The sequence below is a fragment of the Phyllostomus hastatus genome, unplaced genomic scaffold, assembly GCF_019186645.2.
Source record: "Phyllostomus hastatus isolate PE091 unplaced genomic scaffold, TTU_PhHast_1.1 phas_contig_17, whole genome shotgun sequence".
Taxonomy (NCBI): domain Eukaryota; kingdom Metazoa; phylum Chordata; class Mammalia; order Chiroptera; family Phyllostomidae; genus Phyllostomus; species Phyllostomus hastatus.
In genome coordinates this window covers 20,225,838-20,250,748 of record NW_025333664.1, presented here as the reverse complement: position 1 = coordinate 20,250,748, position 24,911 = coordinate 20,225,838, and the positions used below count along the sequence as shown (strand labels likewise).

The window sequence follows — 24,911 nt, the reverse complement described above, 5'->3', positions numbered from 1 at the left end:
GTCTCTTGACTAAGGATTACAGCCACATAGCTCTGATCCAGAGCCCTTTACCTTAACCAAATGGTGTAGAACTGTCTCCTGAGAAGAGGCAGAAGAGGGTGCTGGCTGGCTGGCTGGCTGGCTGGAAGCGTGGAGGGGGGCTATGTGAATGTGTTGGTAAGTGAATGGACTGATGGAAGAATGAATGGAAGGGTGGAATGAAGGATGGATGGGTAAATATATGACTGGCTTGTTGGCTGGCTGGATCATGGGTGGATGGAAGGAAAGAGGGATAAAGAGGGGGGAGATGGGAGGTTGAGTGAGTAGATGGATGAGTGGGTGAATGGATGGGTAGGTGGAAGGATGGATGGGTGGGTGGAAGGATGGATGGGTGGGTGGAAGGTTGGATGGGTGGGTGGAAGGTTGGATGGGTGGGTGAATGAATGGATGGGTGGGTGGAAGGATGGGTAGGTGGGTGAATGAATGGATGGGTGGGTGGAAGGTTGGATGGGTGGGTGGAAGGTTGGATAGGTGAGTGAATGAATGGATGGATGGGTGGGTGGGTGGAAGGTTAGATGGGTGGGTAGGTGGAAGGATGGATGGGTGGGTGAATGAATGGATGGGTGGGTGAAAGGATGGGTGGGTGGGTGAACAAAGGAATAGATGCTGGAGAGATTTCCCCAGAGCTACCTGTTTTGCTGTTTTGGTTAAAAACCCCATGACTTCTCTCCCTGAGGTGAAAAATTTCTTCTTGGGAGATAATCAAACATCCATGTTCTGGGACAGTTTAGTTAATTGGTTTGCTTTGTATCTCCAGACTAATTTCGGTTTGAAAATCTCAGAAGGTGGCATCAGAAATTCTGGACTCTGCCCCACTGTGTGACCTGAGGTCCTTTTTCCCAGTCTCTGGGCCTCAGGGTCCTGGTGTGCTTCTTGGAAGGAGGTGCATAGCTCCCCCTGCTGGCCAGGGTAGTGATGGCCAGCTAAGGCCATCTGATGCATTGCCCCCTCAGCAGGAAAGCAGCGCCAGCATGTGGACGGCTTGGTGTGTGGCTGCTCTGTCTGTGACAGCTGTGTGTGGCATCAGCCCAGAGACAAACACTGTCCTCAGGGTTACCAAGGATGTGCTGAGCAATGGTGAGTGCAGCCCTGCAGGGGGTAGGGGTGGCACTGGGCCGGCAGGGCAGTCCCACCATCTCTGACGTCCCCAAGGACCCCCTTCCTAACTGGCAGCGTCTATAACAGGTGGATGGGTGGCCTTAGTTTCCCCTTTTCCTTTTGGCTATCATTTCCTGAGTGCCTACTATGTGCCAAACACCATGTTGGGAACCTTACACATGAGGCACTAGAGTAGTGATTAAGTGCTTGGGTCCTGGAGTCAGTCCTCCTAGGGTTCAAATACTGACTGTGTGACCTTGAGTCTGTGACTTGAGTTCTCTGAGCCTCAGTTTTCTCATCTGCAAAGTGGCTGTAATTAAAGTCCTCATCTCAGAGGACAAATATGAAAATTAAGCAGGTTGGCCTTTTGGAAACTTAGCCCAACTCCCAGTGAATGGATAGCTCTCAAAAGTGAGAACTACGATTATTCCTGTCTCGAATCTCCCTGTCCCTGTTCCCATCTGAGGCTATTGTGAGAATAGAAAGTGAGATAGTTTCCTGTCTGAGTGCCACAGGCCTCAACTTCTTTACCCATCAAATGGGGACAATAATTCTGGCCTTGACTGTTTCCCTGGACTCAGTTGGGATAATGCATGAGAAAGGAGGGCTTTTTTCAGCTGTACACTGTGGAACACTTGCAAGGGTGGGTGGGGAGGAGAATTTATACAGGTTTGGCTGAACGCTGTTGAAATCCAGTTATAGTGGGAGCAGGTCAAAGCCAGCAGCTAATGCGCTCACCAGGATGTCAGGGCTGGAGTGGCCTGGAGGAGTCTTCCCATGCGACCTCGGCACTACCTGTGGGGACAGTGGGGCCCGGAGAACCCACCAGTGCTCCAAGGTGGTGCCTGGGGGCTGGAGGTGGAAGAAAGGGAGGGACCCCTGACCGACACCTGTGCTTCTCTGCAGCCATCTCCGGCACCCTGAAGCAGAGCGATGCCCTCCACTCGGCTCTGAGAGAGGTGCCCATGGGTAAAGCTGGTAGTGATGGTGGTGGGCCTCTTCTGGGGGGTCTGCTCGGTGGAGGTGGTGGGGGAGGTGGCCTTCTGGGGGGCCTGCTTGGTGGTGGGGGTGGAGGGGGTGGTGGTGACCTATTGGGTGGAGGTGGAGGAGGCTTATTGGGTGGCGGTGGTAGCAGTGGTGGGGGGCTGTTGGGTGGCAGTGGTGGAGGGTTGCTGGGTGGTGGTAGTGGTGGTGGGGGGCTGTTGGGTGGCAGTGGTGGAGGGTTGCTGGGTGGTGGTAGCAGTGGTGGTGGGCTGTTGGGTGGTGGTAGCAGTGGTGGGGGGCTGTTGGGTGGCAGTGGTGGAGGGCTGCTGGGTGGTGGTAGCAGTGGTGGTGGGCTGTTGGGTGGTGGTAGCAGTGGTGGTGGGCTGTTGGGTGGTGGTAGTGGTGGTGGGCTGTTGGGTGGTGGTAGTGGTGGTGGGGGGCTGTTGGGTGGCAGTGGTGGGGGGCTGTTGGGTGGCAGTGGTGGTGGTCTCTTGGGTGGTGGTCTTTTGGGTGGTGGCCGACACCATTACAATGACTACAGAAGCGTTGAATTCCCCCGAGGTGTTGGCGGTGTTCCTTACAACGATTTCCATGTCCGAGATGCCCCCCCCAAATATACTAATGGCAAACAGCTTGGCGGTAATTACAAGTATGGTCACATCGAAACCAATGACAACACTGCTCAGCTGGGGGGCAAATACCGGTACGGTGAAATCCTTGAGTCGGATGGAAGCATCAGGGATCTCCGCCATGGCGACTACCGCAGTGCTGCGAGTGCACCTGGTGGCCAAAGGGGCTTTCCGCAATATAAGTCAGCTAAAGGTGCAGCAACCGTGGGCAGGCTTCACCGGCGAGAGCTGCGGCCAGGAGAGATCCCACCTGGTGTAGCCACTGGGGCCCTGGGCCCAGGTGGTTTGCTGGGCGCTGGTGGCATGCTGGCAAGCGATGGCATCCTGGCAGGACAAGGTGGGCTGCTTGGCGGAGGTGGTCTCCTTGGTGATGGAGGACTTCTCGGAGGAGGAGGCGTCTTGGGTGTGCTTGGCGAGGGCGGCATCCTGAGCACAGTGCAAGGCATCACAGGGTAAGGAGGGGCCGGGATCACCCTATCAAGCCCCCTATGATGAGTCTCCAAACAGGGGAGATCACCCCCAGGCCTGGAGTTAGAGAAGTGGTGGTCTTCAGAACCTTAGACACTTCAGGCTTGGCCTCGGGACTGGAAGTCCTGAGAGTCTCAAGCTGTATGGTTTTAGGTCTGTCATCTAACAGCCCTGAATTCGAGCCCTGGCTCATTCTTTCCCCCTGGGTCTCATTATCCCCGCCTGCAGAAAGGTCATAGTAATACAGTTTAGGTGGGAAAAGCCCAAGGATTTAAAATCATATGTACTATATATTATAATTTCCACTCTGCCCAGCCTCCTCCTCATATTTAATCAAACAAGCATGAACTCCTTCCATGGCTTGGGCACCATGTTGGCACTGGAGACACGGCCTCACAGTTAGCCGAGAAAAGACGTCTCTCTGGTCCCTGTGGAGCTTGTAGGCTGGGGTGGTGCCTGGGCATTGAGAAAGAAACAGGGAAATAATCACACAATTATCACATGGAGAAATGAGGATGTGTGTTGTGGGGGAGATAGGGGAGGCTTCCTGGAGGAAGAGGACCTTGAGCTGGAAGCTGAGAATGTGTAGGGAGAAACCAGGCAAAGAGGGGCAGGGACACGCCAAAGGAACGGCACCTTTAAATTAAAAACAAAAATCAAAGGAAATACATGGAAATGGAAAGAGTGGGTCTCTGGGCAGTGGGACTACAGGTCATGGCATTTTTTTTGGCTCTTATTCTCTGTGTTTTCAAGTTCTAGCCACAAACCTCAGGTCTCTTCAGAGTCGGGAGGATCTGAGCGGGGCACAGAAAGGGGGTGAGGGAAGGTGCTGTCAGGGGAGTGGCACGGCCAGCAGCGGGGGTGACCCCTCTCTCTCGCATTGCTCTCGGCCCCGTGCAGGCTGCGGATTGTGGAGCTGACCCTCCCTCGGGTGTCTGTCCGGCTCCTGCCCGGCGTGGGTGTCTACCTGAGCCTGTACACTCGCGTGGCCATCAACGGGAAGAGGTGTGTCCCCCCGGCCATGAAGGGAACCCCAGCACCCTATGTCCTGGCTAGGAGATTCTGGGCAGGTCATTTCCCTTCCCTACACTTCAGCCTTTTTGTCCATAATTCAAACGCTAAGGCCTAATCTGTACCAGCAAGTGTGTGGCCTATACCTCTGGGCCCAGGTCACCTGTAGGTCCCCATCAGCAGTGACGGCAGTCTGCTGATGGTTAAGATCTGGGAAACTGCAGTCAGGTGACAGCCTCGGTGCAAATCCTGACTCTCTTTCAAGCTGTGTGACCTTGGGCCAGTCCCCCAACATCACTGGACCTCAGTGTCTTCACCTGCAATGGGCATAACGACATCACCTTTTCCAGGTGGCTGTGGCCACAAGTGAGGGGGGAAGGCAAGCAGATGCCCTCCTGAACGGTGCCTGCCACCTGGCAGGTGCTTATCAGAGGGTGTACTTCTGCACTGATTTCTCTCCATGGATTGGGGTTATGTCTACAAAGTTAGATCACTGGGTCATCACCTTGGAAACCAGAATTTATACACAGAGTTCATTTATGGATCCCTGTTCCTAGCCTTTGGAGCTCCCACAGATGAGGGGATGGGGCATAGATCTCTCCACTGATAACTTGAGAAACCAAGGAAGTCTTCTACTGTGGCACCCCTAGGAGATACGCAAGGGGCATCATATATACATACCAGCTAGGGCAGGGGCAGCCAGGGTGAGAGGGGCCAGGTGGGCCTGGGTGGCACTGAGCTGCCTGGAGGTGGGTTGACTCCCTGTCCCCTTGGCCTCATGGTCTCCTCCAGCCTCATTGGCTTCCTGGACATCGCCGTGGAGGTGAACATTACGGCCAAGGTCCGGCTGACCATGGACCGCACAGGCTACCCCAGGCTGGTCATCGAGCGATGTGACACCCTCCTGGGGGGCATCAAAGTCAGGCTGCTGCGAGGGTGAGTATTGGCGGCGGCGGAGTGCCTTGGGGAGTGGTGGGATGGTCTGTCTTTGCAAACCGCGTGGTTAAGAGCAGGGGTTCTGGAAGCATCCTGCGGTTCAAATCTCAGATCCACTCGCTCTTGCTGTGTGACTTGGAGCAACTCTGTGCCCTCTCTGAGCTCCTGTTTCTTCATCTGTGACATGGGGGTAGTTCTTTTGCCTTTGGAACCGAAATAATGAATATAAAACTCAAGTGCAGAATCTGGCACACTGCAAGTTTCTGAAGACACATCTAAGCAGGGGTGTCCAAACTTTTGGCGTCTCTGGGCCACACTGGAAGAAGAAGAGTTGTCTTGGGCCACACATTAAATATATTGAGAGACGTAATCACACACACACAAAATTTCATCATGTTTTAAGGACCATATTTTTTGGACCATAAGATGCACATAGGTGTTAGAGGAGAAAAATAGGAAAAAAATTTTGAAACAAAAAAATATGGTAAAATATTTAATAACATAAATAACATAGTATTTCACCAATGTAAATGTAAACAGAACTCAACAGCAGCATTAACAACCATTATCTCCCAAATTTGACAGAGGGTGGAGTATGTCTTATAGTCTGAAAAATACAGTAAATTTACGATTTTGTGTTGGGCCGCATTCACAGCCATTGTGGGTGCATGTGGCCCACGGGCTGCAGGTTGGACACCCCTGTGGGGTTTGAGTCCATTAGTGCCCAACTCACCGGGATATTGCCCAGTGGGTGCTGTCCAATGCAACCTTGGCCAGGGGGTGAGGTTTTTGGGGTTTTTTTTCTATCACACCATCCCCACAAAGTGGCCAAGCCCTCCGCTCTGACCAGAGAGGTCCCACGTGTCTGTGTATTGGCCACCACGCGCGCCCCCAGTGGTGGTCTCGGGTGAGGGCACCTCAGGGCGGCTCGGAACTGAGTCCCTTTCTCTTCCCTCCCTGACCCCACGTGGGAGCCCTCTCTGTGGCTTTTCTCTTGGAGGCCGCTGGCCCTCTTCTCCTTCCCCTCTTGTCTTACCAATCTCTCGGCCCAGTCATTCCAGCCCTCCTTTTACCTAAACTTTCAGAGCAGGAGAACTCTTTGTGCAACTTGAACCAAGAATGTCTGATCCACGCGAGCTTCTCTGAGTCTGCGCCAGCGTGGGCGAAGACAGAGGGAGCTGGCCCCCAGTATCCTCTGAGGGACGGCAGGGGAGGGAAACGCACAGAAACCTCCTAGATTTTTAAATTCACATTTTCACTAGGAAATACAGTTGGCAATCCATGATGCGACAGTATGAAAAGACACACAGGCGCAGAGCGAAGAGCCTGCCTGCCGTCCGCCTCCTCCCCACCGAGCTCACCGTCCAGTTCCTATGTACAAACGAAGCAAACACAAACGTAGATTCCCACCCCCGCCTTTTCACACAAATGGGCACAGGCTAGAAACACCGTTTTGCACTTCTCTTTTTTCATCTCCTCAATTCTGAACATGGACAGCTTTCTCGTCTAACTTTCTACAGCTGCATAATATTCCGTCACCTGGACAAGCCACTGTGTACTGGCCCGGGCCCCTGTTGATGGACATTGCGGTTTGTCTAACCCTCTGCTCTGACGAGTGTGGGTACAGCGAGTAGCCTGTAGTGGATATTTCACACGTGGACCAATGGGTCTACCGGACAATTTCCCAGAAGGAGAAAACAGGCTGTGCCCTGCATGCATGTGACTAACCTCAAACCATCCCCCCAACACATGCACACACGGATAAACACGGATGTGCATTCTCATGGGCCTTATCATCCAAGGAAAACTGGAACAAAGGCAAGGCCCCCTGAGGTGTGACTCCATTTAAAAAGGAGAACAAAAGCTTGGGGGAAATGATCTAATCAGGATTTTTATCCCAAGGAAATCTTTGCTTTTTCAAACTGGCACAGCACTGGACAGTCAGTTACACCCTGGGTGGAGGAATGGGCAGGGCCGTGTTCAGTAGGGTCAAGGGGGCTGATTTTTAAGGTGTCGAGTTGTCAGTGATATTTTTTATTAGGATAGTGATGCTTCCCTCTCCTCACCACAGGGCCTGGGAAAGAAGTTACAAGTCTGTCCGTCCGTCCGTCCATCCGTCTAAGTGTTTTGTCTATGCATCCATAATCTGTCTCCCCCTTAACTAACTGGTTAGAGCTGGGTAATGCACTTAGGACTTGGGCTGGGTCCCTTCTCTGGACCTCAGTTTCCTTGTCTGTAGAATGGATCACATCTCCCAGTCTTCTCAGCACCAAGGACTTGTTTCCTCTTGTGGACCACCTGAGCACAGATGACTGGCCAGTATTTCTCCTTCCCTCCCTTCCACAAGCATTTACTGAGCACCTGCTACGCACCAGACACTGTGCTAGGCACTTGGATAAAGTTATACATTCATTTGCTCTTTGAGAAGACTGTGCAAAGTTGCGACAAGCAGTTTATTAGAAGAGGGGCGGATGAGCAGGAGGGAATGACATTTGTGGTTAAAAACCAGGAGCATCCCAGCCTGGGCCTGGTCCATGGTAGAGCTCAAGAAGCATTTGTTTGTTGAATGAGTAAATGAAGGAATGGAGGATGAGTGAATGAATGAATGAATGAATGAATGAATGAAAAGACAATCAGTTTGCCTGAGCAGCCTGTTCCGCTAGGTCCAGGGTGAAGGTGCACTGCCCTTCCAGCTTGCAGAGCAACTTCCCGGCGCTAGCGGGCTCTCACTATTCAGACAGTCCGGGCGTGGACACGCCTGGTGAGCCCCTCCTCGTCCTGCTCCTCTCCCCGCAGGCTTCTCCCCAACCTCGTGGACAACTTAGTGAACCGAGTCCTGGCCAACGTCCTCCCTGACTTGGTAAGAACCTGGCCCGGGACGGGGGGCAAGGAGCACAGACTTCCCCATACCAAGGGGCCACGGTCCAACCTCCATCCCTCTGGGGGAGCCGGTGACCCAGAGGGAGCCAGGGGGCTGGGGCCTGTTCTTGGGATCCCTGGAGGTTCTCGGTGGACCCCGAGGAACATGGAGAGACAGATGAGTGAGAGGATACCAGGAGAATCACACAGTTTTGAGTTCGAGTCCCTGCTGGGCACTTCCAAGCTGTGTGACAAGTCATAGCACTTCTCTGAGTCTCAGTTTCCCCATCTGCAAAATGGGGATCAGGAGAGAGCCTTCCCTGTGCGGCGTGGGGAGAGCAGTACCCGGCACAGGGCGAGTCCGTCAACACCGGCTATCACCGCGGTAACTGGCACGTGCCCTCTGCAGCCCTCTGCGCAGGCACCAGGGCCTCATGCTTCCTCTCCCCACGCAGCTCTGCCCCATCGTGGACGTGGTGCTGGGCCTTGTCAACGACCAGCTGGGTCTTGTGGACTGTAAGTTCTTCCTGCTTTGTTTTATTCGGCTAACCTTTACTAGAGCCCAGCCGCAGCAGGCCTGGGGACAGCAGTGCCTGGGAGAAGGACCCAGGGTGGCGGGGGCGGCAGACCCACCTTCAGGCCCGCAGAGGGCTCAGTGACTGCCGCCTTGAGGGAGAGTCTGCCTGGACTTTCCTTTTGTCCCCAAACACCCCTCCACAGAGTCCCAGGGGGAGGAGGCCCCACCCCGACCCAGGGGGCTGCAGCTCTGGACTAGGAGTCGGGAGGCTGGGTTTGAGCCCTGGCTCTGCCCTGGCAGGTGTGTGGACTTGAAGAGACTTGCCCCCATCAGTCATCTCTGAAATGAGGGGGCAGCCTCACCCCATCGAGGAACTGGAAGGGGAGTAGCAGGAGACACTCAGGAGACAGTGCAGGGGCTCAGAACCAGGCCCCAGTGGGATTCCCGGGTGAACGTGGCTGCAGGCCAGCCCGCCCCACACAGCTGCACAGTCTGTACGGCCACAATTCCAGGGACCGCCTCTCACGTAGATGGCACCCTAGCAGGGGCACCCGAGTTGTACGGGGCACAGCCGCTGCAGCTAGGCAGGGCAGCCACTCTGACTGTGCCCGTTTCTCAGGGGGCCAGGCAGTTCGAGCATGGCCTTCCCAAGCAGGTGAAACTCCCTCCCTCTGTGGCCAGAAACAAGGGCGGGCGAGTCCAGGGAGCAGGGCTATTCGCCACCAGCAGTCAGAAAAATGCCAGATCCGATGAAGCACCACGTTGTAGAAACCATAAAGCTTCTGGTTCAGTGCACAGGACTCGACAACTTCCAAAGCTTACTAGTACCCAGGATCTCACTGTGCCCTATGATATAGTCCAAGGAGTTATGTTCAGCCTAATTCGCCGATGAGGAGCCTGTAGCTCAGAGAGGCTCAGTGTCTTGCCTGAGGTCATACAGCCAGGAAGAGGCAGAGTTGGGATTTGAACCCAGAACTCTGGCTCTTTCCGTGGTTTCCGGAGCTGGAGCCTTGCCGCCGGGACCCCTTGGCGCACAAAGAGGGAAGGTGTCTGGGAGGTTGAGGGGACTTCCCTGTGACCCCCACCTTTGCCTGCAGCTCTGATTCCCCTGGGGATACTGGGAAGTGTCCAGTATACCTTCTCCAGCCTCCCGCTTGTGACCGGGGAATTCCTGGAACTGGACCTCAACGTGAGTGCCTGGGCTTTGGGGCAACGGGGGCGGCACTCTCCCTACAGGCAGGGGTGGGAACGAGAGTCCCCCGAGGCTTCTGCTAAACACCTGGGAAGCGACATTTGAACAGGACCCTTTTATAATTGGATGAGGCCCTTCTAGGATCAGTGTCAAAAAGCCACAATCACAGCCAGCACTTGTTAAGTGCTTACTGTGTACCGAGAACATTTCCAGTCTGACCTCACAGCAACCATGTGAGGTTGGCATGCTTATGGAGGAAACTGAGGCACGGAGAGGTTAAGCCACTTGCCCAAGGTCACACACCCAATAAATGTGCACCTGGGATCTGAGCCCAAGCAACCCAGCTCCTAACTGCTAGAGCGGCCGCTCAGGGCTTGGGCTTCCCCGGGGAATGAGCCTGGCCAGTGGTGTGCTGGCAAGCACTGACATCAGCTGTCATGACGAACAAATCCCGATTTGCAGCATTTGCTGATTTCTGTGGTATAAATACTCCCACCGCGGCAAGTTTCAGGCTACCAACATGACTCACCGAACGTGGAGTCGGGAAAAGATGCGTGCACTTGGCCCCTGTGAGCTGGTGTGAGCTGGTGTGAGCTGGCTCCAGCATACCACCGAACCCAGCCCCTAACTGACTTTTGTACTCCCCCCAGGCTGCACAAACGCGGGTGCTTTCCCACTTGCTCCACAGGATACCGAGCGCAGGTGCACACCCACACCTTCATGTACACGGCACACCTGTGCACAGCTAGTATATTCATAAACACTGTGTGCCAGACTCGGGCTGGGCCTGAAGGTGCCGTGGTGCACAGGGCAAGATTTCTGACCAGATGGAGCTTGGGTCTATTGGAGGGCACAGGCCATCCGAGAATCGCTCAAATGTACAAATATAGACCGTGAGCACCGCGAGAGAAGGTCCCAGGCTATCAGAGCCTAAAGCATGAATATGATGTACCCAAGGAGGTCATGGAGGGCTTCCTGAAGGAGGTGACACTTGAGCTGAGACCTGCCAGATGAATGGAACATACAAGAGAAGAGTGTGGGGGAGGGAAGAGTGTGTGGGAGGCACTACAGTGGGTTTACTCAGGTGGTGGCAGGGACTTACAAGGCTCTGGTGGCCCTGATAAGGCTCTGTAGAGGGGGGTGAGGGGCAGAGTGGCTCAAGATGAGGTGGAGAGGACACTGGGATAGACCTTACGAGGCCTTGTAGGCCATGGAGAAGAGTCTGGTCTCTGGAGAATAGATTCATCCATGTGTAGGTGCATAAGCATGCTCACTACATCGGGGCTAGTGGGGAAGGACCCATGCCATATGTGTATTTGAAATATATGGCGATATACCATGGCTATAATTATAAGTGGTGCTAAAGTGGGAACTGCAAGAGATCCCATCACAAGTTGAAGAAGATGTCAGGACCATAAATGAGTCATTCAGACACAGTGGGTTTAATCAAGGAAGGCTGCCTGGAGGCAGATTCAGGGTCTCTCCCAGCCTTCAGCCTCCTTTCTCGATTCTTGTGCCTGCACCCTTCCCTCTGACCCCTTCCCTCCCTGCTCCCCCAGACTCTGGTTGGGGAGGCTGGAGGAAATCTCATAGACTATCCACTGGGGCGTCCAGCCATGGCTCCCCGGAAGATGCCAGAACTACCCCCCATGGGCGACAACACCAACTCCCAGCTGGCCATTTCTGCCAACTTCCTGGGCTCGGTGCTGGCTCTCCTGCAGAAGCAAGGGGCGCTGGACATAGACATCACTGATGGCATGGTGAGTCTTGGCCCCATCTGGGGGCGGGGCAGGCTGGGCAGCAGCTAGCTTCCCATTGATCCTGTAGTCCCGTGCATGACCTTGGGGAAACCGCTTTAAAGCGAGAATATGGACAGCCCACCCCTTGACTGATCTCCAGTTCATGGGTATGATCGATTATGTAAATGCTTGCCAGCATGGTGTCCAGGAAGATTTTAGGTGATTCGCAGACATGGCATTGAACAACATCAAATCATATAGTGAGAAAGTTTCTCACTATTCAATTTTATTTAAGTTTATTCCAATCTTTTTTAAAAAGCGCAATATATATTCATTTGTATGTATCTCCACATAAGTGTTTAGAGTCCTTCCACGTGGACTCACTGACGCCCACCTGTTTTAATGAAGAACTGCACTTTTAGAGCCCAAGAGTGAGGTCTTGCCTCCTGCCCTCTAAGTCATGCCTGTGGTAAGCTGAAGTGGCCGGCCTTGTCACTTAACCACAGAACAGCTGCCTGGTCCACGTGGTGGCTGCCGTCGGGCAGTGGGGCCTCCCAAGGGGTCTGTAAGGGGCAGGAGAGGCCCCCACTGGTTGTCGGAGAGTGTGCAGAAGTTAATCACTGTGTTGGCGACTCCTTTCTGTCCCCATAGCCTCAGGGACTCACATAACTCTTCTTCTTGTCCTGCAGTTTGAAGAGCTTCCTCCACTCACCACGTCCACGCTGGGGGCCTTGATTCCCAAGGTATGTAAGGCGGCGCATCTCCCCCTCTTCAGCCTCACCCTCCTCCCAGGAGCTGACACTCAGCACTTGGGTGAGATGCTCTGACCGCCCCCTCCCACCTTGGGGGTGCAATAAAAATGGCTTGAAGGCCAGACCCTTATGAGAGAGGGGCCTGGAGGGTTGAGGTGAAAAGACCCTAAGCTCTAGCTGTGGACTGGCCTGCATTTGGGGTGATCCTGGCTTGGCTACTTCCTCACTGCCTTGCTGTGTGTCTTCAGGCAAGTATCTTAACATCTCTGAACCCTAGTTTCCTCGGTCAAAAAGGGGTGCCAACTCCTATTCTGCCAGTTAATCTAGGAGGGTGAAAGGAATGAAGGACACAGGGCACATGTGGGTGCATGATGACTTCGAGGGAAAAACAACCAGACCTTAGGAGCAGATAGACATGAATTTGCATTTCAGCTCAGCACATCCCCATACCTCAGGCAAATGACTTCTCTCTCTGAGCCTCAGTTTTCTCATCTGGAAAACGGGGCGACAATGTTCACCTCACAGGGTGGTCGTGGACCTGGGATTTGAATCTAGACACAGAGGAGATATTTGCTAAATGTTCACTATTCTTCTCTTTGTTAGCAATAACAAACTCATTTTTTAAAAAAAGCAAATGCACTCTTGTCAGATTGGCAGCCATATGTAGTTGGAACAAAGACCCTCTTGGCTCAACCCTCATCCCAATGCTGGTCCCAAGCCTGTTCCCCTGGACCTGGCAGCAAATAATGTCTGCGTGTTATCGAGGTGTGAAAGATTGCTGTAGTCCACAGCCATCTGAGACATTTTTCATCTCTTTTTCACCTGTCTTGTCTAGTACTGGGTAGAATTCAAAGCAGTCAGGAAGGAGGCCAAACTCAACAAATAGTCACTATCGCCCTCATGTGGTCAAAAGCTGAATGGCAGAGCACCATGATCTAATATTACAAGCAGGGGCCCCTCCCAGGAGGCAGGTGGATCCATCCAACCGGACTTTTATTTATCGAGCCACTTCTTATGAGCCCTGCACTTTACAGTTTACTGATTTTTTTTAAAGAATTCTTTCTCTCATTTTGCTCTAATCGTGCCCCCATCCACAGGGCCAGAAGGGGATAACCCATTTTACAGATAGGGAAACAGAGGCTCGGAGAAGTCACACAATATGACAGCAGCAGAGCTGGCATAGGGACTCAGGGATGCAGGCCTTGAAAGGGGGTTGTGTCTGCAGCAGGGGACTCAGGATAGACACTGAGGAATGTGTCCTGGAGACCCAGGCTGGGGCAAGTCACCGGCAGAGGCTTGGCCAGAGCTAACATGGGCATCCCGAGCCCCCCGCATCTGTGGGGGGAAGGTCGAGGGAGCTTCTCAGCATCCCTGGGAGGACGGACGGGTGCTGCTAATTCTTGAAAGCTCTGTTTGTCGGGCCGGGGGCAGTGAGGACACAAGGCCCCTCCGGGCAGTATCTTGAGAATCCCTTTGTGTAAAGCCAAGTCACCAAATTGCCGATGTGTTGGGAGCCAGTTTACCAAAGGTGAACTCACTGAGTGGTTAATTGGCTGAATTTACTAGATTTGCCAATAGACCAGGAGGTTGTTCAGAAGACTTTCACCTTGAATGTGTCCAAGGAAACAAATGAAGTCTTCCTAGGGCCAGGGCTCACACTCCTGCATTATATATGGAAAAGTTTTCAGCTTGATGGATTTTTTTAAAAAAGTAACTCTATGGTTTTTCTCATATACTTATGCCCATTTAATATATTTAAGAAAAATGTTCTTTTTAAAAAAGGTCTTGGTAAATCAGTTATTTAGCAATTATGGAAAACTGGTTGTTTGATGAGTTGTTCCTTTGCACATTAGATTCTGTAGCAAACTGGCTCAGACCCCTCCCCCTGTGGGTCTCCAGAGACCCCAGCAAGTCCTGGGCAGGCTGCCTCGCTCCGGGACTTCAGTGTGGGACACCCCAAAATGTGGGCTTTCCCATCCCAGCTGGGGCATCTAAAGGGGGACAGGGCCTGGGCTTCTGAGTGACACAGACCTGGGCGGGACCCAGCTCTCCTGCTGGGCTCAGATAATGTGCTTGGTGTTTCCCTCTGAGCCTCAGTCTTCTCATCTGCAACATGGTGAAAAATACCCATAGAATTGTGATAATTTAATGACATCATGAATGTCTAGGAGACTCCATCTTACTCAGTACCAGGTTTCAAGCATTTTCATGCATCTGGCATTGAGTGAGCTTGTATCTTCGCTGGTGTCGTCACGGTTAATTCTCACAGGAACTCTATGGCAGAGGCTCAGAGAAGGCAGCTCTTTGCTCAGACCCAGCAGCAGGCTGGAGCCTTTACGAGTGGTTTGAGTCAAGTGATGCCCTTGGACCTGCGGTAGTCAGTGTGAGACCCCCACTACCCAGGGCCCTGCTCAGCCTGGCCTGCTGTCTACCCACAGGTGTTCCAGCAGTACCCTGAGTCCCGCCCACTCACCATCAAGATCCAGGTGCCAAACCCACCTTCAGTGACACTGCAGAAGGACAAAGCGCTGGTGAAGGTGCTTGCCACTGCAGAGGTCATGGTGTCCCAGCCCAATGACGTCGAGACCACAATCTGCCTCATTGATGTGGTGAGTGTCGGGGAGCATGGGTGACCACGTGGTCTCCGGGCGTCCACAGACTCCTTCAGATCTCTGCAGTCCCCACCAGAGTGACTGCTAGCTCGGCTCTGGGGCCAGATGATCTGATTCAAATCCAGTCTTAATCACTGCTGGCTGTGTGACCTTGGGCAAGTCATTCCCCCTCTCTGGGCTTAATTTTCTCTACCACATGGGTATGGCAGCAGGGCATTATTAAGATGCTCAGAGCAGTATCTGATATTTCATAAGGGCTCCAAAAGTGTTAGTTATTATTATTTCCATAGGTTTTATATCACAGTGCATGGCAAAGTAGGTTTTGGTCATGCATTCATCAACATGCATTCAGCAATATTTACTGTGTACCTACTATGTGTTATGCTCTCTGCTAGGTACTGGAGGAAGGGGAAACTAGACAGGTGGTACTGGCTCTCCTGTCCCTGGTACCCAGCAGGGGATAGATGCAAATATAATTTCCACAACTATTGCATAGAGAGGGATCACCTTAAAATCATGTTGCTCTCTTTCTTAAGAGGCTCTGTCAGCCCTGAATTATAAGCCAATCACCTCGCCATGGCCCACAAATCACCCCCTGGTCACCTTTTAGCTCCTCAATCTTTCTTCTGAAATGCCGGGCACAGTGCCACCCCAGGCCTTTGCACATGCTGTTCCCTCTGCCTGGAATGCTATTCCTCTGGATATCTGCATGGCTCATACCCTCATTTTCTTTAGGTCTCTGCTCAGATCTCACCTCCTGACCACCTGTCTGAAATATCCCCACCCTTCCCATCTCTCTCTCTTTCTCTCTCTGCTTTCCTTGCTTTACTTTGTCTGTACTCCTAACTGACATTGTAAAATGTACTTGTTTGTTAGTGTACTGCTGGGCAAGATGCAAATTGTCTGGATCCCCAGAGCCTGGCATAGGGTCCAGCACATGGGAAGTGCTTAGTAGATACTGTCAAAGGAATGTGTTGCAAACAGTGCCATTTCCCCCTCCACGGTCAAAGCTTTAAACTCAGACATTTGGGTTCTGCCCCATCTACTATGCCTGCCTGGTCTCTTCACCCAGAACTCAAGACCAAATGAGCCCCTTCTAGTCTGGGAGGGGGGAGCACACTTAGCCCCAGTGTGGCGGAGGGGCCTCTCATCGTCAGAGGAGAGATTCAAAGGGCTGATTCTCACCCAGGAGTGGGGATGGCTGCCCTGACTCAGCCCCACGTGACTAGTCCCCGCTGTGTGGAGCTTTCTCCATCAACAGCCCCGATGTTTGCTGATCCGGCCCAGACCTCTGCCACAGCTCCCCGGTGCCCCCAGATGCAGCCCGAGTCCTCTCCAGCCCAACACCCCTGCCTGGCCTGGCTCCATCCCACTCCAGCCTCCTGGGGTCCTGCCACCTCCTCGATCTCTGGCCTCTTCTCTGTCCATCCAGTGCCAGCCTCTTTCCGCCCCAGGGTTTGCACATGCCCTTCCCATGGCCTGGACCACGCTCATACCCTCTCCTCCATGTGGCCACATCCTGCCTCTCCTCCAGGCTCCATTCAAAAGCTGTTTCCTCATGAGAGGATGGAATAATTTCTGTGCCCAGTAGGTCTCTGCCATATACACCCAGGCACCCCAATGACCGTTATTATTGTTATTACTAATGATGTCACCTGGATTTGTTAGAAGCTTCATTTTTTTTATAAGACCAACTTATTTTATTTTATTTGTTGGGTTGGGGGAGAGACAGGGAAGCAGAGGGATTTCCTATAACAAGGCTTCTGCTTGGAGAGGGGGATGAGTTTGAACATTTTATCCCTATCATGGAGGGGAAGACAATATGATTGACAGTGATGATGCCCAATCCCATCCAATAGCTCATCTGAAGCAGGTTTCCTAGGCTACCAGCCACCCCACCCCTTTTGAGACGGCTCTGAGAAGCACAAGCTTTACACCCCTGCCAATCTTTGGTTTCTCTTCCTGTGACAGCTGTCTCTCTGAGAAGTATTCACTTGCCCTGGCTGTGATTTACTGGTGAATGACAATTGAGGGCAATTCATTACTCCTAACCCCCTCCCCTCCAGAAGGGGGAAATCGACTATACGGTGACTCAGCTTACAAAGGGAGGTTTGGCCAAAACTCAGGGAATAGCCTGCTCTTCTGCTCAGCGTTAGTGGAGCTCCCAGCCAGTGCCCACACACAGCGAGCCCTCAGCCGGCCGTGGCCAATATATGATGGCGCTGACATTTCGCTCTCCTTCCCTTGCCTCCAGGACACAGAACTGCTGGCCATGTTTTCCGTGGAGAACGATAAGCTCATGATTGACGCCAAGCTGGACAAGTAAGGGGGTTTGTGACCTCGGGCTCCTGCCCCTCAGAAAGGACACTTAGGTGCTCCGTGTCTGGTGCCAGCCCACGGAGGGACACCAGGGAGGGCTTAGCAAGCAGTCTCCTGGCGTGGCTCCAGCGCTGGAGGCTGCCAAGGTGAACATGGGCTGTGCCTGCAAGACCCCTGGCATGAGCCTGGCAGGAAGGTGAAGCCGTGAGCTTAATAGAAGGAACCTACTGCCAATAGTAACAACATCAGTAATAATAACGAGCCAGTGATGATGCCATGTAGGCTCCGCACTAGGGACTCATCTGCATTATCTTGTTTAGGCTTGCAGTAGTCCTGCAGAGTCAGGGGTGTTATTCTCCCATTTTAAAAGAGGAGAAAACTGGGGCTCAGAGAGGTGGACTTACTCACTCAGGGCCACACAGTGAGTACAGAGAAGGGCTGTGAGCCAGCCAAGGTTTCTCTGACCTAGAGCTGTGTTGAATGGTTACATGCATGGGCTTTGGAGCCAAGCAGCACCGGTTCAAATCCCAGTGTGACTGCTGACTGGCTGTGTGACACAGGCCAAGTGACCTGGCCTCTCTGAATCTCCATTTTCTCACCTGAAAATGGGGATAATTGTCCCTACCTCATAGGGCTCATAATAATAATAACTGTTATTCGCTGGACACTTTCTGTGCACCAGCTAAGCATTCAGCTAAGCCCTAACTGTGTCTTCATTCGTTTAATGTTTGACATCAGCCTATGTAGGTATTATGATTGTTCCCATTTCAAGATAAATGAGATGGAATGTAAAAATTTCAGCTCTTGCCTATTTCTTTTTTTTTTAAAGATTTTATTTATTTATTTTTAGAGAGGGAAGGGAGGGAGATAGAGAGAAAGAGAGAGAAACATCAATGTGCGGTTGCTGGGGGTTATGGCCTGCAACCCAGGCATGTACCCTGGCTGGGAATCGAACCTGGGACACTTTGGTTCCCAGCCCGCACTCAATCCACTGAGCTACGCCAGCCAGGGCCTTCATGCCTATTTCTTAAGTTTTGCTTCTTAAAACAAATATTTACAAGACAATGATGGCAGTTACTCATAGTGTGTTACTGATCAGAGAGCGTGTAAGGAGGTGACGTTGCACCTGAGGCCCGGATGTGAAGGGTCTCAGGAAGAGCTGGGGTTTCCTGCGGTGCAAGCCGCACAGGCAACCTTGGAGGGGCAGGAAAGAGCTCAGGTGTTGCAGATGGGATGATGGAGGGGGAAGGGGAGATGGGAGTGGAAGTCAGGAAGGAATAAAACATTTGTCCCTCTCCTGCTGGTTGCTTCAAGCTGGTTGCTGACTCTGCCCCATGTGGTGAGTCTGGTCTGGCCTCTCTTGGGTAGGACTGTCAGTTTGCAGGTGAGATTTGGGCACAGAGAGACTGAGGTCCTCATAGACCGAGTGCAGAGGGAAACCTTGAACCCAGGCCTCGGGCCTCCCTGCTCAGAACAGCACAGCAGCCAAGAGCACAGGCTGAGAGTGAGTCCTGGGCTCTCCCTCCCGAGCTCGTGGCCATTGCAAGTTAGCCTGCAGCCTCAGGTTCCTCCCCACAGCATTGCTGAAATTATTAAACAAGACGGTGATGACTGTGCATGCCATGTGCCAGGCACAGTTCTAAGGGCTTTACTCGAATTACCTCATTTAGGCCTTGTGTCCATCCACACTGCAGAGGAGGAAAATGAGGCACAGAGAGGTTAATTGTTTTGGCCAAAGACACACAGCTAGCAGGTGGTATAGCTGCACTTGGAACCCTATGAATGTGCTATATAAAGCCCTGGCAGCATGTCTGGGACATGGTTGGTGCTCAATTCTTGGAGTCCACCATTGTCCTTAACTCCCCCCAGATCAAGAGGGGTCCTCAGGAGGATGCTGGTGGAGGGGCTCCTGATAGCTTAGTGACATGCAAGCCCCCCGTGATTCTCAGGCGACCACTGCTTCTGACGGGCTGTCTGCTTTGTCCGCAGGACCAGCCTCCACCTCAAAACCTCAAATGTGGGCAATTTTGATGTAAGTACCAAGCTCAGGCCCCAGAGTGAGATCTTCTGGGAACGGCATTTCCCGTGAGACCGGCTGGGGCCCAGGGTGGGGGTCGTGAATTCCAAAGCATTGGCATCAGCTCCGTCAGGCCTCCTGTCACAGGTGGGGAAACTGAGGCCCACAAGCCTGGGAGGGGCAGAGCACAGACTCACTGCTGCCACCCGGCCTGGGGTGCCGCCCCATTGTAACTGCCAGCCCCAGGGAGGCCACTTGGCCCAGATCTCTTCACTCCAGGCTGGCGAGCTCAGGGTGGGGGCAGCCACGTCCCACGGGGCCCCTTTCTCCCCAGACTAGGAGGGTCTGCTCGGCCACTGACTCCCTTATGACGGTGACAATGCCAGCCCACCCTGCGCCTCTCTTTCCTCGTCTGTGAAACAGGCAGGTTTGGGTCCGTTCCTAATCTCCCTTCTAGCCTGCTTTCTGGAACTCTGCTTTTCTGATCTGAGACACTCATATTCCAGGGTTCGTCTTATTTCAGCTCTTTTGTTCTTGGGTCCCCCATCTGAATTAAGGCCTCAGAAACACCCCTCTTTAAAAAATTTTTTTTCCAATGAAACAGTTGCTTGCTTCCTAGGACAAGCTCGGGGGATTTCCACGTGTGCAGAGAAAGTCAAATACTCACTGTGTCACCCCCTTTTTAGCTTTTTGAACCCAAACAACTGTAATCCGTGGGGATGGGGTGGCCAGCTTCATCTTGCAAATGGGGATACTGGTGCTCAGAGAGGGGCAGTGAGGTGCCTCACAACCAGTTTCTGGCAGAGCGGGGGCTAGAGCTGGGGTCTCTGGGCTGAGAGTGGAAAAAGAAGCTAACAGTGTGAAGTCGGAGAACATTTATGGAGCAACTGTGATTAGCAGCAGGAAAAATCACACTAAAAAAAATAGCAACAAGCTATTCTCATTTCATCCTCACAAAAACTGAAAGATTTGAGTACAGTTATTAGCCCATTTTCCAAAGAAGGGAGCCCAGCCCAGAGAAGTGAGGTGACTTGCCCAATATCACTGGGCTAGGAAGAGGCCGTGCTGAGTTGCAAGTCCTTTGTCCTTGGCCCTGTGGTACCACATGGTCCTGCTCCACGGCAAGTGTTCTACTTGTAGGAACTGAGTCTGGTGTCGGCATCACCCTGTGAAGGAAGGATTATTCACTCCCAGTTTTGGATGTGGGAACCAAGGCTTAGAGAAGCTCAGAGAGATCATGTAGGAAGGGGCTCCAGACCAGGCATTTTACATGAGCGGCCCATAGCCTTCACAGCGTCCTTATAAGCTGAGCTTTGCGGGCCCACTTCTCAGATGAGGAAACTGAGGGTCAGAGAGGTGAGGGAACCTTCTCAGAGGCCCGTGGAGGCTGACCTGGGATGGAAACCCAGCATACTGGCTGCAGGGTCCAAGGGCCTTCGGTGACGTCGTTGTGGTTTCTGAACAATCCACCACAGACCCCGTGCTCTGTGCCTCCTGGGGAGGAGCTGGCCTTCCCTCAGTCCCTGCCTCCCCATGAACCCTGGACCTGAGGTCGCGCTGCCTGAGGCCTCGGCCTCCCCATCTGTGCAGAGAGCGAGCTGTCCAGCTCAGCAGGTCTGGAGTCACGGAGCTCTGCCTGCCAGCTCCCAGACGGTCCCAGAGCAGCTCTGCACTCTCCTTTCATGTCACAGGGCAGGGCCCAAGGGTGCCCTTGGCATCCCAGTGACCCGTCGCCGGGGCTGAGTCCTCGTTCCTTCCCTGCAGGTGGGCCTCATGGAGGTGCTGGTGGGGAAGATCTTCGACCTGGCGTTCATGCCCGCAATGAACGGTGAGAGCGGGTGCCTGCCCCCCCGGGGCACGTGGCCTGGGCAGCGGGTGGCTGCTGGTTTGCCGGGAATGTGTGCTGTGCACAGCCGTCCACCTCGATAGCACCCCTGAGAACTCCGGTCCAACTTATGTGCTGGAGCCCTGCACGCAGCGCTGCCACGAGGGCCAGACAGCGTCCGTGTTCGCTGCTTCTGCTTCGTTGACGTTTTTTTCTGATTTGGCTGATTGTTTTTGCTTTTCTGATTATCTATGTCAAATTCTGGTTGTACATAAACGTTACACGTATGTACATTGTAGGAAGTCCAGAGCAGTTTAAAAAAGAAAATCTCACCTCCAGGGTTAATTAACCTCAACATCTGGGGATCTTTCCTCCTAAACCCTTCTTTCTTCATTTTCCCCCAATACAGTCCAAGTTACTTTCTAATTTACGTTTCTATGTTTAATTTTAATTGTGGTAAAGTACACATAACATACAATTTACCTTCTTCACCATTTTAAGGTGTATGGTTTAGTATCGTTAAGTATATTCACATTGTTATGTTCCTGGCTTGTTTTTAATTGTGTATTTATTTCTACTTATATGTGGACTACATACAGACATTATTATTATTATTATTATTGTAAAAAGCTCAATTATTACAGAGAAAGCTAAAGTTGCTCTCACCGATACTCCCAGCCTCCTAACGCACGGTTGGCCTCCTAGGCAGCCATACTGTCAGTTAGAGGGTTTTCTCGCCCAGCTTCCTAAACAGAAGAGATGGCGTGTGGTTCTGCCCCTGCAGCTGCTTGTGGAACTGTGGGGCCATCTGGAGGCTGGGCCAGATGCTCCCTCAGCTGGGTAGCCCCATTAGGATGGGAAGCCGCAGTCCCCAAGCCATCCTGCTACTCAGCTCCGACTTCTCTCTCCCGCCACTGCTGTACCAGCCGGGGTCTATCGGGGAGCTCTTGATGTCAAACAGACCCTTATTCTGGGAACTGTCACAAGAGGAGGTTGAATCTCAATTGCAGGAAAGTGTGGGTCGGTCACAAAGCCCACTCACACTCCCCCAGGAGAGGATGATGTCAGGAGCCGGGCTGGGCTGGGCTGGGTGGAGAAAAGAGATGGAGACTCGTCCAGCTGGGTCCCTGGGAGGCGGTGTGACCTTGGCAGCGAGTCCCTCCATCTGGCTACAGTGTAATCCACCGTTTTCAAAAGCGAGAGACTGGATTAGACCCATGATTCCCCAAGTAGGCTCCAAGCAGAATTAGTCCCAGAGATGCTCTGAGAAGAGGGTTCCGTGGACAAGTAAGTTTGGAAAACACCGATGGTATTCCTCTGGGGCACATTCCCAATGTCCTTAGCTCCCTGCAAAGTCCCGCTGGAGTCAGAAAGTCTGTCTAACTTCAGATAGTCCAGCTTCGCCCACCTACCCATTTCTGCTTCCCTTCCTCTCTTCTTCCTGTATGACTTCCTTTTTTTCTAGAACACTAACTGGCAGGTCCACTTAGGCTCTGACCACCTACAAGCAAACAGTACACCCCACGGTGGTCTTTGCTGGCCTCACGTGCCCCCGTCCACACCTTCATTCAGCAAACATCTGCTCTCACCTCTGCCCCTGGCCCTGGGCTGGGTGATGCTGGGGACGCTGTGCTCGCCTGCCAGAGACCCACAGCCTGGTCCAGACAGGCGGCCGAAGCAGAAACGGAGAATCAGTATTGCGTGGTTTCTGTGAAGGAGTTGTTCAGGAGGAGCGGCAGGAGCCCAGAGTTGCTCGGCCTGGGGCGAGAGAGCGTCCAAACAGTGTCTCAGGAAGGCTGAGGACTCGGCAGGCAGACAAGAGTGGGGAGAGCGCTCTGGGCAGGAGGCACTGCGAGGACGAAGGCCTGGGGACATAGAAGAGATAACTAGTCTTCTTGCAAACACTGGCGGCTCTCCATAGGCTGACACGGCTTGGCCTTGCCGACTGTTCCTGACCATTTCTCCCCCCACAGCTGTGCTGGGCTCCGGTGTCCCTCTCCCGAAAATCCTTAACATCGACTTCAGCAATGCAGACATCGATGTCCTGGAGGTAAGGGGAGATAGAACTAAGGGAAGGGTGGGGCAGCAGGGGCCTCTTTTTTCAGAGGGTGGGCTGAGGCAATCAGAAACAAAGCTGCTAAGAAGCCTCAAATGAAGCTTTTCACATGCATGATCTCATCTAGTTCCCACGGCAGATGCCGTTGCCCCATCTTACAGATGGGAGTACTGAGGCCCAGAACAGCAAGGGGTTTGCCCCAGGTGGAACCGTGATGTTGTTCATTGGAACAACCTTTATTGAGTACCTGCTGTGTGCCAGGCAACATGCGAGGGGCTGAGAGTACAGCAGTGAACAAAATATGCATAATCCTGGCCCTTACAGAGCTCTGCCAGCCAGTGGGGAGATGGGCCTTTGGGTGAACACTCCCGAAGGAATTGCTAATTATAATCATGGCCAGTGCTTTCAAATTCAAATATCGGGGCCTCGTTTCCATCATAAAAACCACACGTGCTCAGTATCTGAACTTTGGAAAATACACAAAACATTAAACAAACACGTGTTTATCTTCCTAGACAGGGTGATCCTCAGGCCCCTGGGACCCCAAAGCCCCCGTGGTTCAGGGTTACTCTTTCCCAGAATGTGACTTGCCCGATCCAAAGGCAGGTGACTGTCTGCCCAGGCTGCAGCCAGAAGCCACCCCACCCACTAACTGGGTCCTCTGTTCTGCCCTCCAAGGACATTCTGGTGCTGAGTACCTGAGTGACAGGAGGGAGAGACGCTGCTGCCCGCCCTCCCACCCACCCCCACAGAAGAGAGCAGAGCCAGCCCTGGAAAGGCTCACCTAACAGAGTTCCCTGCTCCCCAAGTCCCTTCGGCCCCCACAAAAGGTCCCTTCCCAGCCCTCCCAACCTCTACCCACCTGACCCCACCCCAAGAAAGGATCCAGCCATTCGTTGCCCCTATTGGCAAACAATTCCAACCACGGTCAGCCCCCGACTCAGCCCCCTCACCGGGGGAGGAAGTTCGCCTCGAGGACCCAGGCCTTTCGACTCCACATTGGACTCCACGCTGAGCACTTTAAGCTTTCAATAAAAGATTTCACCCTCCCTGCAGTCAGAGTGCATCTCCATGAAGGACCCTCTCTCAGGGTCCGGTGTTTGCCCCGGCACATGGCTATGCCGGGGCACCTGGCACATTGCAGCTGCAGCTGGATAGAGGTCGAGTTTGTTCAAGACCAGAAAACACCAGACACCTCTGAGGCCCTGCAACAGCAGGGTGGGTGGGGGGCTTTTGATTCAGTTCTCACTGCGGTCCTCAGCACTCTGCGTGGCGGATCCCTCTTGCCTTGGTTTCCCCTGCCATGCCTCAGCACATGGGAGAGCCAGGATTCAGAAGCTACAAGTTCAAAATCATCAGAATTCACAAAATCAGTGGGATTTCTTGTAGCCTCACTCCTGTGTGCCATGATGACAAGGGTCCCCTCTCCTTTCTCAGTTTTCAATCGCCCTCTCCCCCTTCCTCTCTCCACCGTGCTCCCAGCGCCTGCTCCCAGGTCCCAGGGGCGAGGTAAGAGACTAAAAACAGATGGGCGTCAGCCCCATCCTCCTGAGAGAGAACTCTCGTTTGTTGGGCACTCACCGCCTGCTGAGCCCCGCACCGAGGCTTGGGACTTGATTCCATTTAACCTCATGAGAGCACCAGGAGGCAGGTACCAGGATGGTCCTTGTTTTGCACACGGGGAAACCAAGGCACCAAGAAATGCACAACCTGCCCAAGGTCACACAGCAAAGTGACAGAGCTGGGGCTGGAACCAGATGATTTCGCTCCAGGGCCCACGCTCTAACCGCCCACGACATTCCTTCTGTTCATGAGTTTCATGGGGGAAGCCCTTGGCTAAATTTTGCCCCAAAGCGGT

The 24,911-nt window shown here is 53.1% G+C and overlaps 1 protein-coding gene across 1 annotated transcript; it reads left to right on the top strand.

The window, feature by feature from the left end:
• The first annotated feature begins 1,010 nt into the window (after window positions 1-1,010).
• BPIFB4 (BPI fold containing family B member 4) lies at window positions 1,011-23,755 on the top strand. Its single transcript, XM_045833489.1, has 16 exons — window positions 1,011-1,116; window positions 2,044-2,106; window positions 2,683-3,202; window positions 4,119-4,223; window positions 5,022-5,165; window positions 7,962-8,025; window positions 8,480-8,540; window positions 9,639-9,730; window positions 11,293-11,493; window positions 12,162-12,215; window positions 14,663-14,833; window positions 17,091-17,158; window positions 19,145-19,187; window positions 20,937-21,000; window positions 22,971-23,047; window positions 23,732-23,755. The coding sequence occupies exons 1-16, from the start codon at window positions 1,011-1,013 to the stop codon at window positions 23,753-23,755; spliced, it is 1,857 nt and encodes a 618-aa protein (XP_045689445.1).
• Window positions 23,756-24,911: the final 1,156 nt, after the last annotated feature.